The 21,049-nt window shown below is 38.1% G+C and overlaps 1 protein-coding gene across 2 annotated transcripts in view; it reads left to right on the forward strand.

Moving 5' to 3' along the window:
• Positions 1-21,049, forward strand: part of GPCPD1 (glycerophosphocholine phosphodiesterase 1) — a 65,736-nt gene that overhangs the window by 17,677 nt on the left and 27,010 nt on the right. Inside the window, exons 5-10 of one of the 2 annotated variants that reach the window (XM_006162832.3) lie at positions 5,182-5,257; positions 7,012-7,053; positions 9,263-9,386; positions 14,978-15,209; positions 19,246-19,408; positions 19,711-19,843. In XM_006162832.3, coding sequence (XP_006162894.2) covers positions 5,182-5,257; positions 7,012-7,053; positions 9,263-9,386; positions 14,978-15,209; positions 19,246-19,408; positions 19,711-19,843 — 770 coding nt within the window. Of the gene's footprint in view, positions 1-5,181; positions 5,258-7,011; positions 7,054-9,262; positions 9,387-14,977; positions 15,210-16,198; positions 16,431-19,245; positions 19,409-19,710; positions 19,844-21,049 lie in introns of those variants that run through there. The other variant, XM_014581854.2, reaches the window with a different exon arrangement.

The following is a 21,049-nucleotide window of genomic DNA, read 5'->3' on the forward strand; positions in this document are numbered from 1 at the left end:
GTTTTTTTTTTTTTTTTTTTTTTTTTTTTTTCTTTTTACAAAGTTCATTTATTTTGGGCGGGAGGGGAGGAGGGATGGATGGCTGAATCAGTGGACTGGGGCATGTGCACATACCTGGTATGTATAGGGAGACCTTGGAGCACCAACCTGGGATCTTCTCATACGGCCTCAGTTACACAGAGCATTGCGTTACTACAGCATAACCACAGCTGTCCACACAGAAGTGCGGTGTGACTTAGCATGTAATTTAAATGTTTTTAAATCCATGTCCATCCCCTTTTTGCTTGTGGCTGGAATTAGGGATATTTCTTCATAGTAAAATATTAGCCAATTTTTAATTATATTCTTGGAAATTTTCCTTCATTTTTTTTATAAGAATAGAGCTTTATTTTTTCATAATATATCAACATTTTTAACTTTTATAGTTCCTGATATTCACTCACTGTTAGATTCATTATAGGCTCTCTTATTTTTATCTTAATCTCCTTGATTTTTGTTCAGAGTCTTTAACAAAAGAATCATCTGTGATAGGCAGATAAGTTTTCATTTTCAGAGAAGGTTGTCATTTTGTATAATGCTTTCATAATACGGTAAACATCTGATGCTAAATACTTTCAGCTATTAACCTGGGATCTGCACCATCTTAGAGATATCCATTGCCCTGGCTTCCTTTGCTTCAATCATGACCAGGTGGCCATTTAAAAAAAAAAACGATTTTATTAAAAATAATAATTTGGGGAGGAGGTGGGGATTTTTACATAGAACGCACGCGCTCACTGGAAAGAGAGACAGACAGTGAAAAGGAAGATGAGAAATCACCCCCAAGAGGGAGTGGCCATGCCACAGTCCCTTCTCCATTCTCATGGGATCATGGGGGTGCATGTACACATGCCTGGCATGATTTTCAAACCACCAGGTTTTGGACTCACACCATGGTGAGCCATGTGGGAGTCCAACAACATAACCACCATGCCATCTACTGGTCCCCCAGATAGTAATTTTTAAATAACTGTAGGTTTGGCCTTTTTAATGACATCATAGATAAAAATTGCTCAGCCCCACTTTTATATGTAGTTTTTTTTTTTTTTTTCAAAATTGTGTAAAGAAAACAGTTGATTTTTTTAAAAAAAGTTAGTTTATGGTATCTTCAAGCAGAGATATTATATTACTTGACCGGGATGAGCTGTGCTATTGGTTTGTTAAATTAAGCAAAACAAAACCCCAGTCTTGGGATCAGCAGATGGTGTAACGGCTATGTAGTTGACCATGGTTCAAGTCCTAGACCACGCCAGGCGTGTGTGCGTGCATACCCAAGATCCCGAGAGGAGAATGGAGAAGAGAGGATTGTGGTGTGGCCATCCCCGAGAGGGGGGGTCATTTCTTGTTTTCTGTCTTTCTGGCGAGCGCATTTTCAGAGAAGGTTGACATTTTGTACAATGGTTTTGCGCCCTATAGGAACACCCCCCCCCAAAAAAAGTCTATATGTTGTGGATAATTTTGATGTATCTGAATGATGTCAGTAATGGCTTAAGAAAGCAGTCATTGGGGCTGGCTTGTGGTGTGGTGGTTAACGGTGCTAGACTCCCATATGGCTGACCATGGTTCAAGTCCCAGATCTGGCAGCTTACTTTCTCACTTTCTCGCTCTCTGTCCCTCTCTGGTCATATTAAAATAAATCAATAAATCAATAAAGTTAAATAAAATAATTCTTGAAAAAAGGAAAACAATGATTAGGACTTTTTAATGAAACTTTTAAAAAATATTTTTGTTAATATACATATTTAAAAACATTTCTGCAGTTCATATTTTTTGTATGCTAAATTGTGAATACCTTTACCAGTACTGTTAATAGAATAGTTCTTTGGACTGATATTGTTAGCTTTTTCTTTAAAGATCCACTTTCCACTTTACTCCAAAAAAGCTTAAAATTGTGGCCTCTTTTTGCAGAATGAGTCTGTGCTCTAAGGTCTTGAAGAATGAGGTAGTACAGCTAGTGTTATTAGAAAGAAGCATGTTTTGGCATTATCACTGAGATTCTAAATTTCCCAATTCTCAAGACTTAACATTTCCCCCCTTAATTAGAAAGAACTTCAGTAATGATGATTACTTTCTGAAGTTTAATACAGTAGTCCTAACAGTTTTGGAACTTAAGTGTATTTTAAAACTAAGTTCCTTTTTCCCAACACTGTAACACTTTATGTACCAACCAACATGAGCTTGTAGTGTGAATACCAGCACACAGGATTTTAAGTCATCTGTTGATCGGCCTTTCAGACTCCTGCATACACTATTCAACTCTAGGTTGTCTATGCTGTGGGTAATGTGTTACTAAAATAGGTGATAGTGGAGATGCTAACATTTCTACTAAATTAAGTTCCCTATCAAAGATTTAATCCAAAGGATTATTTTTACACAACTAATGTCAACATTACAGATAACACTTGATAAAATTTTCCTGACAACCAAATTAAAACACAGAAAAATAACCCTTTCCTCTTCTCTGCCCACTCTGTACGTCTTGTCAACATTTAAGATGATATCCATGCCATTGTTTTTAATCCACTTTTGATCAGATATTTTTATAAGAATATAGATCCAAACCATCTTTGCAGAGAACAGGGTATTTGGAGGTAAAGGGATTAGTTGGGGACATGGGCAATGGGAAGAGTAGAAGGGAACAGGTTCGTTTTTTTCTGGCTACTTAATGTTGATTGCTAAGAGACATTGTTCCCAGTTATTGTGTATATTTCTTTTGAGCATTAGGAAGTTTGATGTTTGAAAACGTTTATCAGGAATAAATTGCAGTAAAAACAAACAAAACATGTAGCAGATAGATGTAGGATTAAATGTATCTTCTTTTTAGTATAATGGAAATGAAATTCACCATATATTAAGATGAGCAGTTTAATATTACAATTTAAACAAAAACGTACCCAGTTGACCAGTTCGTAAGTAAACCTTTATAGCAAGAAGGTATTCAAATGATTTGAATGAGTATCTAATGCTGTTTTTGTTTTTAAATTTCAAGTTGTCAATTTTTTTTTTCTTTTCCTTTCTTTTTTTTTTTTTTGGAGAGGTTTTTGCTGCAGGGTGCGTGTGCTCACTAGAGAGACAGAGACAGAAAATGAGACATCACCCCGTAGAGGGGATGGACACACTGCAGTCCCTCCTCCTCCATTCTCTTCTCGAGATCTTGTGCATGCACGCACACGTGCCCAGCTTGAGTTTAAGCCTCTGGGTCCAGGACTTGTACCATGTTGACTACATGGGAGTCCAGCGCCATAGCCATTACACCATCTGCTGGTCCCAAAAGTTGCCAAATTTTAAAAAGGGACTTCACCTGATTATTTTAAGTGACAGAATGAGCTTTTGTGTTTAATTCATAAAGTACCTAATCTGGTATTTATCATTTGGCACATTAATTTAAATAAAGCATAGTCAGTATTAAAATCCTGTAAGATGTATAGGAGAGTGTTTAATGCCATCTAAAGATGTATGCTGTATTTAGAAAAGCAATATATCCCAGGCTTTTTAGAAGTATTTTTCATCTGTCCCTAGAAAAGGACGTGAAATTGTTAATAGTGATTGATTACTTTTTGATGGCTGATTTTTAAATTTTCTTTTTGCTTCTCTGATTTCTTCAGAAAAGTTAAACTAACTTATAAAGCTATACTTTGAAAATTTGCTTTTAAAATGTGTGTTTAAGCTTTTCATTTTGACATATAATTTGAGTTAGTTGAGCTCTTTTTTTTTCAATTAAAGGATAATTAGAATATCTTTTTTTTTTTTTTTGGGGGAGGGAGAGAGATTTTTGCTATAGGGCACATGGGTTTGTCAGTGAGAAAAAAAGCGAGAAATCACCCCTCAGGGGGATGGCCACACTACAATCCCTTTTCCTCCGTTCTCCTCTCAGGGTCTTGGCCATGCATGCACACACATACATGCGTGCACTCGGCATAGGTCTCAAAGTTGCCAGATCCGGGACTCAAACTGTGGTCAACTATGTGGGAGTTCAGCGACTTAACTGTTAAACCATCTGCTCGTCTCAGAATGCCTTTTTATTATTATTATTTTTTGTTTACCAGAGGGTGTGTGTACTCCCCCAGAGAAGGGCAAAGAAAGAGTAAGAGGATGGTCATACTGCAGGAGTCCCTTCTCTGTTTCTCCCTCCCTTGGGGATTTCTGTATGCTCACACGTGTAGCCAATGTGTTTTTCAAACTTCTGGGTCCAAGATTTGAACCATGCAGTCAGTCATGTGGAGTCCAGGTAGCCTAATCACCATGCCACTGGCTGGCTCTAGAATGCTTTTAAACCTCAATCTTTCAGACATACCAGGGAATCTTTGGTGACAGTTCATTCTCGTTTTAGAATTACTTCTATACCCTATTCACAGTGCACATAGCTTTATTCTCATTTGTGGTAAGGGTACCTGATAGCAAAAGAGAACATTAGGAATCGTCACACTATGAATTTATAAACTCTCAAGTACAAGAACGAAAGTGAATGTTAGCTCACCTTCTGCCACTTATTTTTCAGACTTATCTGTCCATGTGTCCTTCCTTTTAGGATTTCCTGAGCTCTTTAGCAACATTGGTTACTATGCTGTGAGAAGTCTGGTTGTGGTCTTGTTTCCCACTTTTCTTAAATAAATATAATGAAGAACTTGTTACACCTTTAGTTCTTCGAGTAACTGATCACTGATCTGGAAGTACTTGTTCCATTCGTGTAGACTTGTTCAGGCTTTCTGGGGACAATGGGAGACTTCCTGAAATAGAATAGGAGGTGGATGCTTTATCTCATAATACCTCATTGACTGCTGACACACCACAGTATGTTTGGTGTTTACTTACAACAGAATTTTAATATCAATTAAACATTAAAATTTCTTTGAAAAAATTGAGTATTGTAGGCAGATTTAGGAATGGATTTAAGTCAGTTTTGTGTGCCAGTTCTTCTCATTTTTCTTTGATTACTGCCTCACTTTCATTTTCTTCCAGCATTTCATCATGTTTTGTGACCTGGTACATTCCTGATTTTTGTCATCTAATATTGATAATTAACAAGACGAATCTCTTGGCCTTCTATTTAGTGTAAGACTTAGGCCACAAACATCTAATGGAATCATGGGTAGAAAATAAGATATAAGAAATTATTGCAGACGTTTAACTTTTAAATTGCAGACTATCGGTGGTCCATGTCAAGTCATAGTTCACAAGTGGGAGACTCATCTACAGCCACGATCAATAACCCCTTTAGGTATGGGCATTAACTGCATCTGTCTGAGGCATACGCATAACGTTACGAATATGCTGCACAATGGCTTAGTGGGATTTAATACATTTTTATCTTAAAGTTTAAAGTCAATGCATTGTCAGGACTATAAATTTCACTTAGCATTTTTTTATGGATCTTTCAAAACTATGTAGTTCTTAATTGCCTTTCTTTATAAACATTATTATAAATGCTTGCTTAATTATTTTTTATTTTCTTGGGTTAATTTATTATAACTATTTTCACTTGGAGTAGTCTGAAAATTGACAACATTCTTCTTGACTGACCATCTAAAATGAAGACTTTAAAATTTTTAACTTTGACTAGTAAAAGGAATATAATGTTATTCTATTTAATCTGTTTTTTTTTTTTTGCTAGTAAATACTTGAGTAAAACTTGTAAGAATGAATTCAGATTTCTTTTTGTATAGAAATGTATTCTTCCTAGTTTACTTTAATTTCCTGCTGGCTATCCTAGAGCTGACAGTGAAAGAATTTTTTTTTCTTTTTAAATACTCACTTTTCTGGTGCCTGAAATGGCAATTCTCTTTTTCATACCGAATATAGAATTGGAAGTTCCTTTCACATATATTAAATTACCCACCTGTAATCATCTGTAAATTGACTCAGTGCTGAGGAATGAAGCTTTTCATTTCTAGGTAAAGTTAAAATAGAAAGATATTAATACCTGGCTTGCTTTACTGTCTGAGATTAGAAAGTAGTGGGAGTTTCTGCTTTACCCTGTAGCAAGGACACCATTGTTTTAACAGATCTCTCATTCCATCCTCTTTATTGGATTTTCTTTTTTGTTTTAATACATTTTTTGATAGCGTGTTTAGAATTTTTATGATAGCGTACTTAGAATTATAATGGTCCCATACTGAGGTTGGAACTTATTAGGTATTAAACATTTTAAAAAGTTTGTATTTTGAAGCATCTTATATTTAAACATTATTGTGAGAAGTGGAATGATTTTGTTTCTGTTCTTTTAGAAAGAAATTTATTTTATGCTTTGGGGAAATAAAACTTTTAAACTTAAAAGCTGTGTGAAATCTACCAGAGAATCTTGGTTAGAACTATCACATTTATTTTAATACATATTTTGGAGTTGTGTTTAAATTAAACTGGGAAGGGAAATAGGCAGGGGAGATGATTAGTATTTGACTTATAAGGGTGGGGCTTTACAGCTTTTCTCATTTAGTTGACATTCTGTAAGGCGAGGGGATGTGCTAGTGCTTTTTCTCATTTTGGTAGTTCCTTGCAGCTCTTTATGCACAGGTAAGTTTATGCTGCTTGTAAAGCTTTTAGCTGGCTGTAGAGGATAGTTGGATTTGAGGAGAATATGTTTAGATGAATTTAGACTATGTACTACCTAAGAATAAGCATTTTAATTGTGCCAAACTGTCCAGCAACCAGTTAGTCTCATCCATGGGTGGTGGCGGGGCAGGATGTAGAAGTTTATCCCGGTGCCTCTCCAACACCTCTCTGAGGAGTTTTCTTTCTCTTCCTTATAATGTCTTGAATAGTCACCAAAGTCCTTCAGAACTACTGCTGTTTACTAGCCTCCTTAAAAGTAATTCTTTATTGAGGGCTACAATAAATATGCTTATTCACTTGGGGCTGCTTTTAAGTTGTACAGTTAATATTTTAAGCAATGCTTAAGATGAATAATATTTTTATTTGCTCATTTTATGTACATCATGAATTTTAACTAAGTATTCTATTTTCATTGAATTCTAGAAAGTGAAATTGTTATTGATGATGGACAATTTGGAATCCACAGTAAGTGAGACTGATTTTTGAAAATGTTTACTGATGTAATTAAGATGTTACCTCACATTTCAGTGGAAATATATAGCACAAGGAAGTAGAATAGAGTAAGATTTTTAAAAATAGAGACTATACCCAAGAAATAAATATTCTGTAAAATAATAAGTAGTTTCCATTGGGTCATCAGATGATGTATTTTTCTATGCAAAAATGTCTCATGACTTTTGTGATGACCCAATAACTTATCCTTACACTATACAAATTTATGTTTTTGACTTTTATTGGATCAGTGATCTCAGGTATGTGAGTTTATATAATTAGTTTAAAAGTAGTATACATAATGATTAATATATACCATCTCCTTAATATTGCTCCTGTTTGGAAATGACACTCGTGACTATAACTATTTATAAAGTGTGAAGTGTTACTCTTAGGCTAAGTGTATGCATTTTTGCGTGTGTTTGTATATGCATTTACAGTAAAATGTAGACTAACCAGAATGTTCTAATAATTCTGGGTGGATTTTGAAAATTAATTTATAGCAGAATATGTAGAAATCTTATTTATATGCATTTATGTACCTTTTTCTGCTTCAGTAAATGCTGTATTCCTGAGAATTCAAATTTTCTTAAATGACTGAATTCTCTGTGTTTCAGGATCATTTTCTGTATTGCGTTCTCATTTTAGGTACTGTGCAATAGGAGTAAGAGGTGGAAAGGGGGTGGGCGGAATGTGTGCTTCTGCTGACGCTGAACTGGAGATAAATTGCTGATAACCAGTTTGTTTTCGTGTCAAGCGCAGGAAAGAACAGGGCCTGAGTGTTATGATTGTGGTTTTACTGTGTGCATATGTTCATTCACATCGGAAATGTACATACCTTGCCCATATTTGGGTAGAAATTTAACTTATTTTCATTAATTTTGTTTGAAATTGTGTATGTTCCATCAGGATCTAGTCTAAAATACCTGAGTAGCTTTAGTGTTCAGTGTTAGAGTCTTAGTCTCTTTATTAGATACAAAAGATAATATTTATACTTCATATTTTGGAGAGGCTTTTTTTTTTATGGAAGAGTGGTTTTCTCATTTTTTCAGCTATAATGCATGGCATTATGTCCCTCTCTTTGTGTTAATTTCTGTTTATGATCATAAAATATAAACATTTTCTCATTTTTTTCATTATTATCATCCTGAACTCAGCTTTATATACCTTCAAGATAGAAAGCCATTTTTTTTAATTTGTCCATTTCTGAAAATAGTATTTAAAATATGACAGTTCTTTAAATACAGTTTTTTTTTTCCTTCCATGTGTGAGAGAAAGGGAAAAAGAGAGAAGAGCACCGTCAACAGGATCTTGTCACACTGTGCTCCCTTCTCTCCAGCTCTCCAGCTCATCAGGATTTGGGGTGCATGCATGTGCATCTGGCATGGCTCAGGTCTGCCCAGCTGGAGATCCTAACCTGTGGTTGGCCACTGGCTTCCAGCATGGTAGTGCAGTGCACCACCCGTGCCTCTGAGGCTGGGCCAGATCTGGCTATTACTAAAGGTTCTTAAGTTAGACCTAAGGAAAGAAATTTTCTGTTTTTCTTTGTTTATTGTATTTAAGCCTGGTTGATGAAAAGGCTTAGGTCTAAAACAGTTGACAGCTTTTCTGGTCCTTACTAAATTTTTTAACCTATGTTAGTAGATAACTTTAAATTAAACTAACATGATGCTACTACAATAACACAATTTATTTCTGGCACAGTATATAAATGTGAGAATATAGAGTTGACCCACAATTGTTTTCTTGCCTTCTCCTATCACCTGTCTCCAGCATTAATGGCATAAGTAGTTGTAGCTAAATGTGTATGACTCGGTGGGAGTGTAACAGGACCCCCAGTGGGACCATTGCTGGGGTAGACACCACCTTGGAACTCGTGCTCTTTCCAAAAAGATCTATATTACTTCAGTAATGGATTCAATGAGAATATTGCTGTTTACTTATGCTAAAGCATAGTTGATTATTAATATTCACTTAACTTTCTTCCCCCTACTTCATATGAAAGATCTTTTTAAATAATAAACTGGAGGCTACCTGTGTGTTTGCTTTGAGGAGAAAAGTACCAGTATTATGTAATCTCAGTGATTTAAAATCAGAATGTGAAGTACCATTGTTAATATGTATTGCACTTACTGGGTTGTTTCTAAAACCATATAACTACTCTTCGTATTTATTCTGCCAGATGGTGTTGAAACTCTGGATTCTGGATGGCTGACGTGTCAGACTGAAATAAGATTGCGTTTGCATTATTCTGAAAAGCCTCCTGTCTCAATAACTAAGAAAAAGTTAAAAAAGTCTAGATTTAGGTATGACCGGGTATATTCGTTATTAGGCCATTTATTTATTTATTTATAAAGTTTATTTATTTAATGACACAGAGAGGGGCAGCATCCCCAGCAGGTTCTCTGTGATACAACGGGGCCCAAGCCGGCCCTGGACTGTGGACACAGGCATGCCTGCTGTGCTCGGGAGGGCTCCAGACTTGAACTGGGAACCTCTCTGTGAGATTGCCTCAGAGCATTGCATTTCTTCACTGCACCACTGGTCCCATAGGCCATTTCTGTTTACTAATGCTGTAAATTTCTGAGCCATTTGGTTTTAGCTTTTTAAGTGTATAAACCAAGAACATAGCATACTAATGAGTAATGTCATATTTTGGCATAGAAGTATAGTTTTTTTTTTTTTTTTGGAGAGATTTTCACCATAGGGTGTGTGCACTCGCCAGACAGACAGAGACATAGAGACAGAAAGCGAGAAATCACCCCCCAGGGGGGATGGCCACGCCTCAATCCCTTCTCCTCCATTCTCCTCTCGGGATCTTGGGCATGCACGCACACGTGCCCGGCGTGAGTTTTAAGCCACCGGGTCCAGGACACGAACCGCGGTTGACTACGTGGGAGTCCAGTGACATAGCCATTACGCTAACTGCTGGTTCCCCGAAGTATAGGATTTTTAATAGTGAATTGCTTTCTCCCCTCTAATTGCCAGTGTCACACAAACATTTGTTAGTGCTAATCTCTGAATTTGGAACCAGAAACATTTATTTATTTATTTTCGAGAGCTTTTTGCTATAGGGTGCGTGCGCTCTCCAGAAAGACAGAGACAGGGACAGAAAGTGAGAAATCACCCCCCAGGGGGCATGTCCATGCCGCAATCCCTTCTCCTCCAATCTCCTCTTGAGATCTTGGGCACATACTTACATGTACCTGGTGTGAGTTTAAGCCACTGGGTCTGGAACTCGAACTGTGGTTGACTACATGGGAGTCCAGCAATGGAGCCATTATGCCATCTGCTGGTCCCAGAAACATTTATTTTTATATAAATAAGTGCTTACTAAGCTTATGTAGTTTTGAACTTTCTATCACTTAAAACTTGCTAATGTAGCAATAGTTTGTTTTAAAACTGAGGTAATGGGAATTATTTTGTGCTAAATGAGGGGAAAATGACACAAACAGAAAAAAAGGATCTTCAGTGTTTTCAAATTTACTGGGACTTGAAGTGTTTTTGTTTTGTTTTGTTTTTAGGGTTTTTGCTATAGGACACATGTGCTCGCCAGAAAGATAGAGAGACAGCAAGAAATCACCCACCGGGGGAGGATGGCCATGCCACAACCCCTTTTCCATTCTCCTCTTGGGATCTTGGGCACACTCACACACACATCACAGGTGTAAGTTTAAGCCACCGGGTCTGGGACTTAAACCACGGTCGACTCCATGAGATTCCAGTGACACAGCCGTTATGCTAACTGCTGGTCCCGAAAATGAAAATTTTCCATGGAGAAAGATAGCGTAATGTTGCAGTGCAATTCCAGATTAGTTTCTTTTAAGCCTGTATCAGTTGTAGAGATAAAGTCAAGCTTTGCATAAATGGATAACTAGTAAATAACTTTTTTTTTTTTTTTTGCAATATCATTGTATATACCTTATTCAAAGGTACACTTGAATATACCCAGGCAACCCTATCATTTGAGTTTTTGTGACTTTGGGATTGACAAGTCTTAATATGTTATGCAGCTTTTCGGACAAAATGTCAGGGCTAGGTTGAAAGGGCCATTTTTAGTAACTGACATAATTGATAATACATCGTGATAATAAGACTAATAATAATAATACAGTTTGTAAATCAATAAATGTTTTAGCATAACTGCTTAAATATAGTAATCACACATCTTAGTCATGGGGAAGGGAAAGGGCAGTGCACTCCCTAATCCTTCACACCTGACCACCGGACAGTGAGTAGAAGGTTCAGTATTTGTGGTCTCTTTGCCTTAGGCTGTCTAGACCTCTACTTTGCCTCTGAAAAACCAAGGTAGTTGGACCACACTGTTGATCTCCAAACCCAATTGACCTCAGAGGTTCTCTAAGTAGTTAGTTCTGTGTAACTGAATATTTTACTTAAGTGTTATTTTTAAAAGAAGCAAATAATTTTTTTTTTTTTTTTGGAAAGGTTTTGGCTATAAGGCACATGTGCTCGCCAGAAAGACAGAGACAGAGAGACAGAAAGTGAGAAATCATTCCCCGGGGGGATGGCCATGCCATAATCCCTTCTCCTCCATTCTCCTCTCAGGATCTTGGGCACACACACACATGCGCCTGGTGTGAGTTTAAGCCACCAGGTCCGGGACTCAAACCGTGGTTGACTACATGGGAATCCAGCAACATAGTCATTATGCCAACTGCTGGTCCCACATATAAATTGTTATAGCTATAATTTGCTTTACTAGAGGAATAAGACTTTGAAATGCAGATAGTAGTACAGTAGTTGAAGATAAAGTTCTGTTTGGTAGGCTTATTAGAGGGATTTTTTTTTTTTTAACTGCAGTTAAGAAACTGACAGATAATTCATAGTTGGGCATCTTATTGGAATTCAGATGAATACTGGGTCCTATGCCATTCTTGTTTATGTAGAAATCAACTTGAGTGTATATAATTATGGTTCCTTAAGCTTAAATTAGAATATTCTTATAATCACACTTAGTTGGACTCTACAAATTAAATGACATAATTCCTGTTGAAATAATAGTGCATAGCTAGAAATTGGTATTTGTTTTAACCATCATTTTTTCCTCTGATTTATATTAGTAGGTAGACTAAGCCTTCCTTGGATAGGAGAATATTCATCTGCAAGGACATTAGCAACATTTTCAAATACATTTTAAATAAAACACTGGACACACATCTCCTCACCACCAAGTTTTGTCTTAAGAGAGATTTTTGCTATAGGGTGCATGTGCTGGCAGGAGAGACAGAAAGCAAGAAATCATCCCCCAGGAGGGATAGCCACACCACAGTCCCTTCTCTATTCTTCTCTTGGGATTTTGGTCACTCACTCATATGTGACTTGCGGGAGTTTTAAGCCGTTGGGTCTGAGCCTCAACCCACAGTTGACTACATGGGAGTTCAGCAGCTTAAAACATTATACCATCTGCTGGTCCCACATCACCAAGGTTTTTGTTTTTTTTTTGGAGAGGGCACGTGTGCTCGCCAGACAGACAGAAACATAGAGACAGAAAGCGAGAAATCACCCTCCAGGGGGGTTGGCCATGCCGCAATCCCTTCTCCATTCTCCTCTTGGGATCTTGGGCATGCATGCACACGAGCCCGGCGTGAGTTTTAAGCCACCGGGTCTGGGACTCAAACCACGGTTGACTACATGGGAGTCCAGCGCCATAGCCATTGTGCTAACTGCTGGTCCCCACCAAGTTTTAAACAAACATTTCTCTTCATGGTTTACTCTGCCAGTAAGTGGAAAGCACGACAGTATCTCTTTATGGTAGACTGTAACATTTAGATAACTATTTGAAGAAAGCCTTTAACATAATGAAATGAACCAGTTCTTTTCTAGAGTCCTTCCCTTTGAACTTTTTTTTTCCTTTTAGATCTTCTATCTCTCTCTTGCCTATTCATTCATGGCCCCTGTTCATACATCCAGAGAGAATGTTTTTTCAGACTCACCAACAGAATTGCCTATCCAGAACCATTCACAAGAGCTTGGTTTCTTATAAGAGATGACCATTTTTATTTTGGGTTATTTAAATGCTACTTTTTATTTTATACTGGGGTCACGGAACAGACCACTGACCGGAGTCCTCAGAATTATGTGGCTGTAAAACAAGCCTCAGTGGCAAGAAGCAGCAGGACATACAGAATAAACATGTCCCATTGATACAGTTCCATTATTTATATTATAAATCAGGGTCTTATTTAAATCTAGACTGAAACATTTTTACACTTCAATTGTTACTCTTTACAGTAACATTGCTCCCTACATGGCTAGTATTAATGTCTCTTAATCTGTATACATTTCAATCAGTGCAAGAAATATTTCAGAATCAAATTTACTTTGGGGCATTACAAGTGCTCTGTGCAAATGCTTCTCATTGGGAGTAGACTAGTCTCTGGCCCTATGGCTTGGGTAACTGGTCTTTGTTTTCATTTCCGTGAAGCCTTTAACAGCTTTAGACGATTGGTTCATGTGTTTCATAGAAAAAGTATATTAAGTATTACTAAAAGTATATAAATGTACTGAATAGGTACATATACACAAACAGTTCTTATATACATACAAATAAATATCTTAATTTTTTTTTTCTTAGTAAAGTACTTTTCACCAAGTACCTGGGCTTTCACTGTGGTAGAGAAAAAGGGAAAAATCTTCCATTTAAACTATCTTTTTTTTTTTTTTTTTTTCTTTTTGGAGATTTTCACCCGAGGGTGCATGTACTTACTGGAGAGACAGAGACAGAGAAAAACGAGAATCTCCTTTCTCCAGGGGTGATGACCACGCCACAGTCCCTTCTCCTTCATTCTCCTTTTGGGATTTGGGGCACACAGGCACACAGGCACACATGCACACATGCCCAGTGTGAATTTCAAGCTGCAAGGTCCAAGACTCGAACCACGGTTGGCCTTCTTGGTGGGAGTTAAATGCCTTAAGCACTATAACCACTATGCCACCTGATGGCCCCTCAATTTAAACTTTCAACCATAATAGTGTGGTTTTTTTTTTTGTTTTTTTTTTTTGAGAGGTTTTTGCTATAGGACACGTATGCTCGCCAGACAGAGAGAGAGAAAGCAAGAAATCACCCCCCAGGGGGGATGGCCACGCCACAATCTTTTCTCCTCCATTCTCCTCTCAGGATCTTGGGCACACACACACACACACCCGGCATGAGTTTTAAGCCACCGGGACTCGAACCACGGTCGACTACGTGGGAGTCCAGTGATATAACCATTACTCTAACGGGCTGGTCCCCAGCCATAATAGTCTTTTAATGTATACTGACAGCATGTGGTTCAATTTTATGTTTGTTATATATACATTTGTGTAACCTCTCAAAAGGATTTCTCATTGTTTGAAGACTAAAAAGTTGAGATAGTCAGTTGTAATGGAATAATAGTAAGCCTCTTTAGATTTATAAATGAAAACCCAAAGGATGAACTAAATCAACCTTAGTAGACCCAGGGGGCATTTATTTATCTCATTATCCTTTGTATAAGCACATGTAGGGGTCGGGCAGGTGACATGGTGATTAAGGCACTAGACTCCCACATGACTGACCACTGTCTGAGTCCCCGACCTGGCAGCTTGTTTTCTCACTTTCCCTTTCTTTCTCTCTTTGGTCAAATTAAAAATAGTAATAGCACGTGGAATTTAATAAATCATTCTTGGGGGGGGAGAAGCACATGTAGATATAAACATCAGTTTTTTCTATAATAAACCTCATGCCTTAAGCTGTAGTTTGTGAATTATGTATGTTGTGTATAATACATTATTTTTATTGTTCAAAGATTTGACATATTCAAGGAGCACTTTCTTATTTAGAATTTCGATGATATTTTTATGGGTTTTTTTTCTGTGCCACTTAACTGCATTTCATTATTTTTCTATCATGTAGAGTAAAGCTGACATTGGAGGGTCTGGAGGAAGACGATGATGACAGGGTATCTCCCACTGTTCTTCACAAAATGTCCAACAGCTTAGAGATCTCCTTAATAAGTGACAATGAGTTCAAATGCAGGCATTCGCAGCCCGAGTGTGGGTATGGCTTACAGCCTGATCGTTGGACAGAATATAGCATACAGACCATGGAGCCTGACAACCTGGAACTCATCTTCGATTTTTTTGAGGTGAGTCATTGTTTCAGTGAAGATGTTCGGATCTAAGCAAAAAATTGTGGGATTTTATTACAAAAACATGAAGTTTGGATTGAACATTTTCTTGTTGCTTTAGGACCCCCCTTTTAGTTTCTTCAGTGTCTTAATTTTTTCTTTCATTTGAGTAGCACTTTGGAAATACAGGCATGAGGTTATTTTTATTTTTGTCTAATTTGCATAAATGATTCATACAACTTTTTTTTGTTGTTAGATTTTTTGCCTTAGGGTGTGTGGACTCTCCAGAGACACGACAATAGAGAGGGAAGTGAGAAATCATTCCCCAGAGGGGTGGCCACGCAGCAGTCTCTTCTCCATTCTTTTCATGGGATTTTGGACATTCACACACACCCAGCATGTTCTCAGGCCACTGGTCTGGGATCCAACCCATGGAGTTGATCATGTGGGATCCAGCACCTTAACCACCATGCCACCTGGTGGCACGATTCATACATTTTAGATGTTTGCTTACCTGTGTGGTTTAGCAGGCTTAAAGAACTTGAAGTTGACAGGCTTAAGTACTATTAAGGATATAATCAAGCGTATTTCAGAGGAGTTGGTGTTTTAATCAAGTCCAGATGTCTTGCTGCCTGTATGCCTTAAACAGTCTAAATATAGCTGAATTGAGTCAAAGGAGACTGGAATGGAAGGCTAGGCAGGCTGAGTATCTATTGATGGGCAACCTGGCATACTAGCATGATTGGTTTTTTTGTTTTTAATTTGGCAAAGGTTACATACGCTTGCCAGAAAGGTGTTGAGGTGGGGCCAGTGAAGATGCATCCCCTGCGGGGAATGGTCATGCCACAGTCCCTTCTCAATTTCTCCTTTTGAGATTGTGGGTACACACACCAGCATGCCCCTTAAACTGCTGAGTTCAGGATTCAAACTGTGTTGTTGGCCGTGTGGAATCCTCTCACCTCAATCTGTGCCACTTAACTGCATTTCATTATTTTTCTATCATGTAGAGTAAAGCTGACATTGGAGGGTCTGGAGGAAGACGATGATGACAGGGTATCTCCCACTGTTCTTCACAAAATGTCCAACAGCTTAGAGATCTCCTTAATAAGTGACAATGAGTTCAAATGCAGGCATTCGCAGCCCGAGTGTGGGTATGGCTTACAGCCTGATCGTTGGACAGAATATAGCATACAGACCATGGAGCCTGACAACCTGGAACTCATCTTCGATTTTTTTGAGGTGAGTCATTGTTTCAGTGAAGATGTTCGGATCTAAGCAAAAAATTGTGGGATTTTATTACAAAAACATGAAGTTTGGATTGAACATTTTCTTGTTGCTTTAGGACCCCCCTTTTAGTTTCTTCAGTGTCTTAATTTTTTCTTTCATTTGAGTAGCACTTTGGAAATACAGGCATGAGGTTATTTTTATTTTTGTCTAATTTGCATAAATGATTCATACAACTTTTTTTTGTTGTTAGATTTTTTGCCTTAGGGTGTGTGGACTCTCCAGAGACACGACAATAGAGAGGGAAGTGAGAAATCATTCCCCAGAGGGGTTGTGTGGACTCTCCAGAGACATGACAATAGAGAGGGAAGTGAGAAATCATCCCCAGAGGGGTGGCCACGCAGCAGTCTCTTCTCCATTCTTTTCATGGGATTTTGGACATTCACACACACCCAGCATGTTCTCAGGCCACTGGTCTGGGATCCAACCCATGGAGTTGATCATGTGGGATCCAGCACCTTAACCACCATGCCACCTGGTGGCACGATTCATACATTTTAGATGTTTGCTTACCTGTGTGGTTTAGCAGGCTTAAAGAACTTGAAGTTGACAGGCTTAAGTACTATTAAGGATATAATCAAGCGTATTTCAGAGGAGTTGGTGTTTTAATCAAGTCCAGATGTCTTGCTGCCTGTATGCCTTAAACAGTCTAAATATAGCTGAATTGAGTCAAAGGAGACTGGAATGGAAGGCTAGGCAGGCTGAGTATCTATTGATGGGCAACCTGGCATACTAGCATGATTGGTTTTTTTGTTTTTAATTTGGCAAAGGTTACATACGCTTGCCAGAAAGGTGTTGAGGTGGGGCCAGTGAAGATGCATCCCCTGCGGGGAATGGTCATGCCACAGTCCCTTCTCAATTTCTCCTTTTGAGATTGTGGGTACACACACCAGCATGCCCCTTAAACTGCTGAGTTCAGGATTCAAACTGTGTTGTTGGCCGTGTGGAATCCTCTCACCTCAATCACCCTGCTACCTGTTGGCCCTGATTGAATCTTTTCCTTTAAGAAGTTTAGCTTTTATTGAGGCACATTGTTATGAGGATTCTTTGTAACAGTGGATTTAGATTGCAACTGTATCTAATATTATAAAAAAAGTAATAAAATAGTTACAGTAACTTATACCAGGTTGTTCAGAATGTATGCTACTAATTTTACAGAGCTATTTGTGATACAGTCTAGCTAGTGCTGGAGTGCACTAGCTCACTGTCTATTCATATGCTTCCCAAAAACACTTGTACCTCCCAGTGCCAGCATGTGGCGTGGTGGTGAAGGTAGTGTACTCCCATGTGGCCGACAGCAGTTCAAATCCAGGACCTGGTGGCTTGCTTTTGCACTTTCTCACTCTCTATCTCTGGTGAGCACAGTACCCTATAGCAAATTAATAATCATAATAATAAATAAAATTAAATCAATATTTTTTTTCCTTTTTTTTTTTTTTTTTTGAGAGGTTTTTGTTTTGTTTTGTTTTTGCTATAGAGCACGTGCGCTTTCCAGAAAGACAGAGAAAGACAGAGATAGAAAGCGAGAAATCACTCCCTGGGGGGATGGCCACGTCACAATCCCTTCTCCTCCATTCTCCTCTCAGGATCTTGGGCACACATGCACACACACCTGGCATGAGTTTAAGCCACTGGGTCTGGGACTTGAACCGCGGTTGGCTACATGGGAGGCCAGCGACATAACCATTATGCTAACTGCTGGTCCCATAAGTCAGTAATTCTTTAAAAAACAAAAACACGTACCTCCACTATTGCAGCGTGCACTCCCATTACTGCTGTGTGCCTACCTCCATAGTGACTGGAGCCTCAAGATTTTTGGCCGCTTCCACTCCCATTTCCACTAGGATAGAGGTTAAGTCTTTAAGGGTAGGGACCATCCCTTGAGAAGCACCACCTAGCCAGTTTCTTGAGAACAATAGAATTCAGGGTGAATTTAAACCTACTAGTGAAACTTGTCACATATAATACAAATTATTATAATCAATTGTTTAATTTGATAATGAGTTTAGACATCCTTTAGACAAAGGGTGAGTTATTTGGACTTCGAAAGTATTTCTTCTAATGTTACATTTCTTAAAAATGTAAGATCTTGGGGCCAGCAGATAGTGTAATGGTTACATCGCTGGACTCCCATGTAGTGGACCACGGTTTGAGTCCCAGACCCATGGCTTAAACTCAAGCCAAGTGCATGTGCGTGCGTGCCCAAGATCCCGAGAGGAGAACAGAGAAGAAGGGATTGCAGCATGGCCATCCCCTCTGGGGGGTGATTTTTTCGCTTTCTGTCTCTCTGTCTCTCTCTGTCTTTATGGTGATTGCACACGCCCTATGGCAAAAACCTCTCCCAAAAAAGTTAATAGATCTTAACCTAAACACTAAGATCTGTGACAATTTGGTTTCATAGAGACTTAACTATTTCTGTATACCATCTATGTAGACACATTTTTTAGAGAATATAGTATATGTTAAAAATTTACTATAGTCTACAGACTAAAGTCTTAGACTTTCAGTGTAAAAAATGCTTAGAAATTTTTAGCCATGCAGTGAATTTACCTAATACAAATGAGAAGATCAGCAGTAGAAATCAGTAGAATTAATTTATATTTTAAAAGGAAATGTATTATTTATTATTTAAAAAGCTGGACATAGGTTTGATTATATTTCTTATCAGGTTTCCTCCATAGACTGAGTTGATTTTAAGGAAGTTTTTTGACCTTTAAACTGAAAATACTGAAGTTTACTAATTTGGAATTTCTAAACTGTATTTTTCCAGGAAGATCTCAGTGAACACGTAGTTCAAGGCGATACCCTTCCCGGGCACGTGGGCACAGCATGTCTCCTGTCATCCACCATCGCAGAGAGTGGGAAAAGCGCTGGAATCCTTACTCTTCCCATCATGAGCAGGAATTCCCGGAAGACGATAGGCAAAGTGAGAGGTAAGTTTGGAGAAGCAGCGGGCTCATTTCAAGTAAGCGAAGGTTAAATTAAAATTTTACTTTGTTTGAAATGGACTGTCTGAGAATGGTAAAGTTTAATAATTTGCTTTAGATTACTAATACAGTAACAACGTAAGGAGCATATCTGTTAAAGTTTTCTAGGCGTTTTACATCGAATCAGTTTTGACTTGATTTTTTGTTTGATAGGTATTGATAAGTTGGTTTAAGGTATATTTAAATGTAATTGCACTCATAATGGCCCTTTTATTCATCTTTATACCTTCTCCTTTTTTTCATGACAGTTGACTATATAATTATTAAGCCATTGCCAGGATACAACTGTGACATGAAGTCTTCATTTTCCAAGTATTGGAAGCCAAGAACTCCATTGGACGTTGGACATCGGGGAGCAGGGAACTCCACAACAACTGCCCAGTAGGTTGACTGCGTAGGATTAGCATTTAGTAGCTTATGTTTGCTAAGGTCCATTGGTCCGACCCATCAAAGTTCAAGTGATGCTTTAATTATTACCCTGGGAGTTAAATGTAATTTGATAATTGTGGTTATCATTTTAAAATAATTAGAGAACAACTGTCTCCTAAGATCTTGGTCAGCCTTTTTGAAAGACTACTGAATTGATAATGAGAAAGACATTAAGAGTAGAAAGGAGGAAAAACTCGAGTGGCATCAGAGTGTGTGTGTTTGGCATGTTTCCCTCTCTGGATCTCAGTTTCCCATGTGTAAAATGGAAGGCTGCACAATATTATCCCTACTGGTTTTTCAGCTCCCAACTATCCATGATTTTTTTTTTTAGAGGTTATTTATTTATTTGCCTTAGGGTATGTGCACTTACCAGAGAAAGAGAGAGAGAGAGAATGACAGTGAGAGGGAAAGTGAGAAATCATCCCTTGTGGGGAATGGCCATGCCACAATTCGTTCTCCTGGAATCTTGGGTACACACGCATGCACGTCTGCAGGGAGTTTAAAACCACCTGTTCCGGGACTGAAACTGTGGCTGGCCACATAACTTCTACGCCATCTGCTGGCCCATTATCCATGATTCTCAGACAGTGTAAGTAAGCTCAGGCAATATTTAGTCTAATTTTTAATTCCGTCTAGACCTCAGTAGGAGAAGATACCTTGTCTTCTCAGCAGACATGTTCTAACCTGGTAGTCATCTTTCTCTTTCTGTTCATTTTATTACCAGTGCTATTGTCATAGGTTTTCCACTGTTAATTTTAATCCCACTTTCTTTTATTTTAAAGTGATACTGTTGTAGTTTGGGGATCTGTGGTGACATTATGATCTATAAAACAAATCACATTACCATTTACAGAAGAAGTACCCTACTTAGCAAACTATAAATTTTCTTCCTTTCTGTTTCTGTTCTTAACATAGTTTCTATACTTCTACCCTGTTGGTATATCATTCATTTCTCACCCCCTGATAGTCCGCCAATATTTTTGTGGGTTTTTTTTTTTTTGAGAGAGTTTTGTTTTTTATTTTTATTTGTTTATTTTTTTTGAGAGATTTTTGCTATAGGGTGCGTGCGCTCACCAGAAAGACAGAGACAGAGAGTCATAAAGCGAGAAATCACCCCCGGGGGGGGGAGGGGATGGCTAAATCGCAATCCCTGATCCA

This window comes from Tupaia chinensis, unplaced genomic scaffold, assembly GCF_000334495.1.
Source record: "Tupaia chinensis unplaced genomic scaffold, TupChi_1.0 Scaffold140845_1, whole genome shotgun sequence".
Classification (NCBI taxonomy): Eukaryota; Metazoa; Chordata; class Mammalia; order Scandentia; family Tupaiidae; genus Tupaia; species Tupaia belangeri.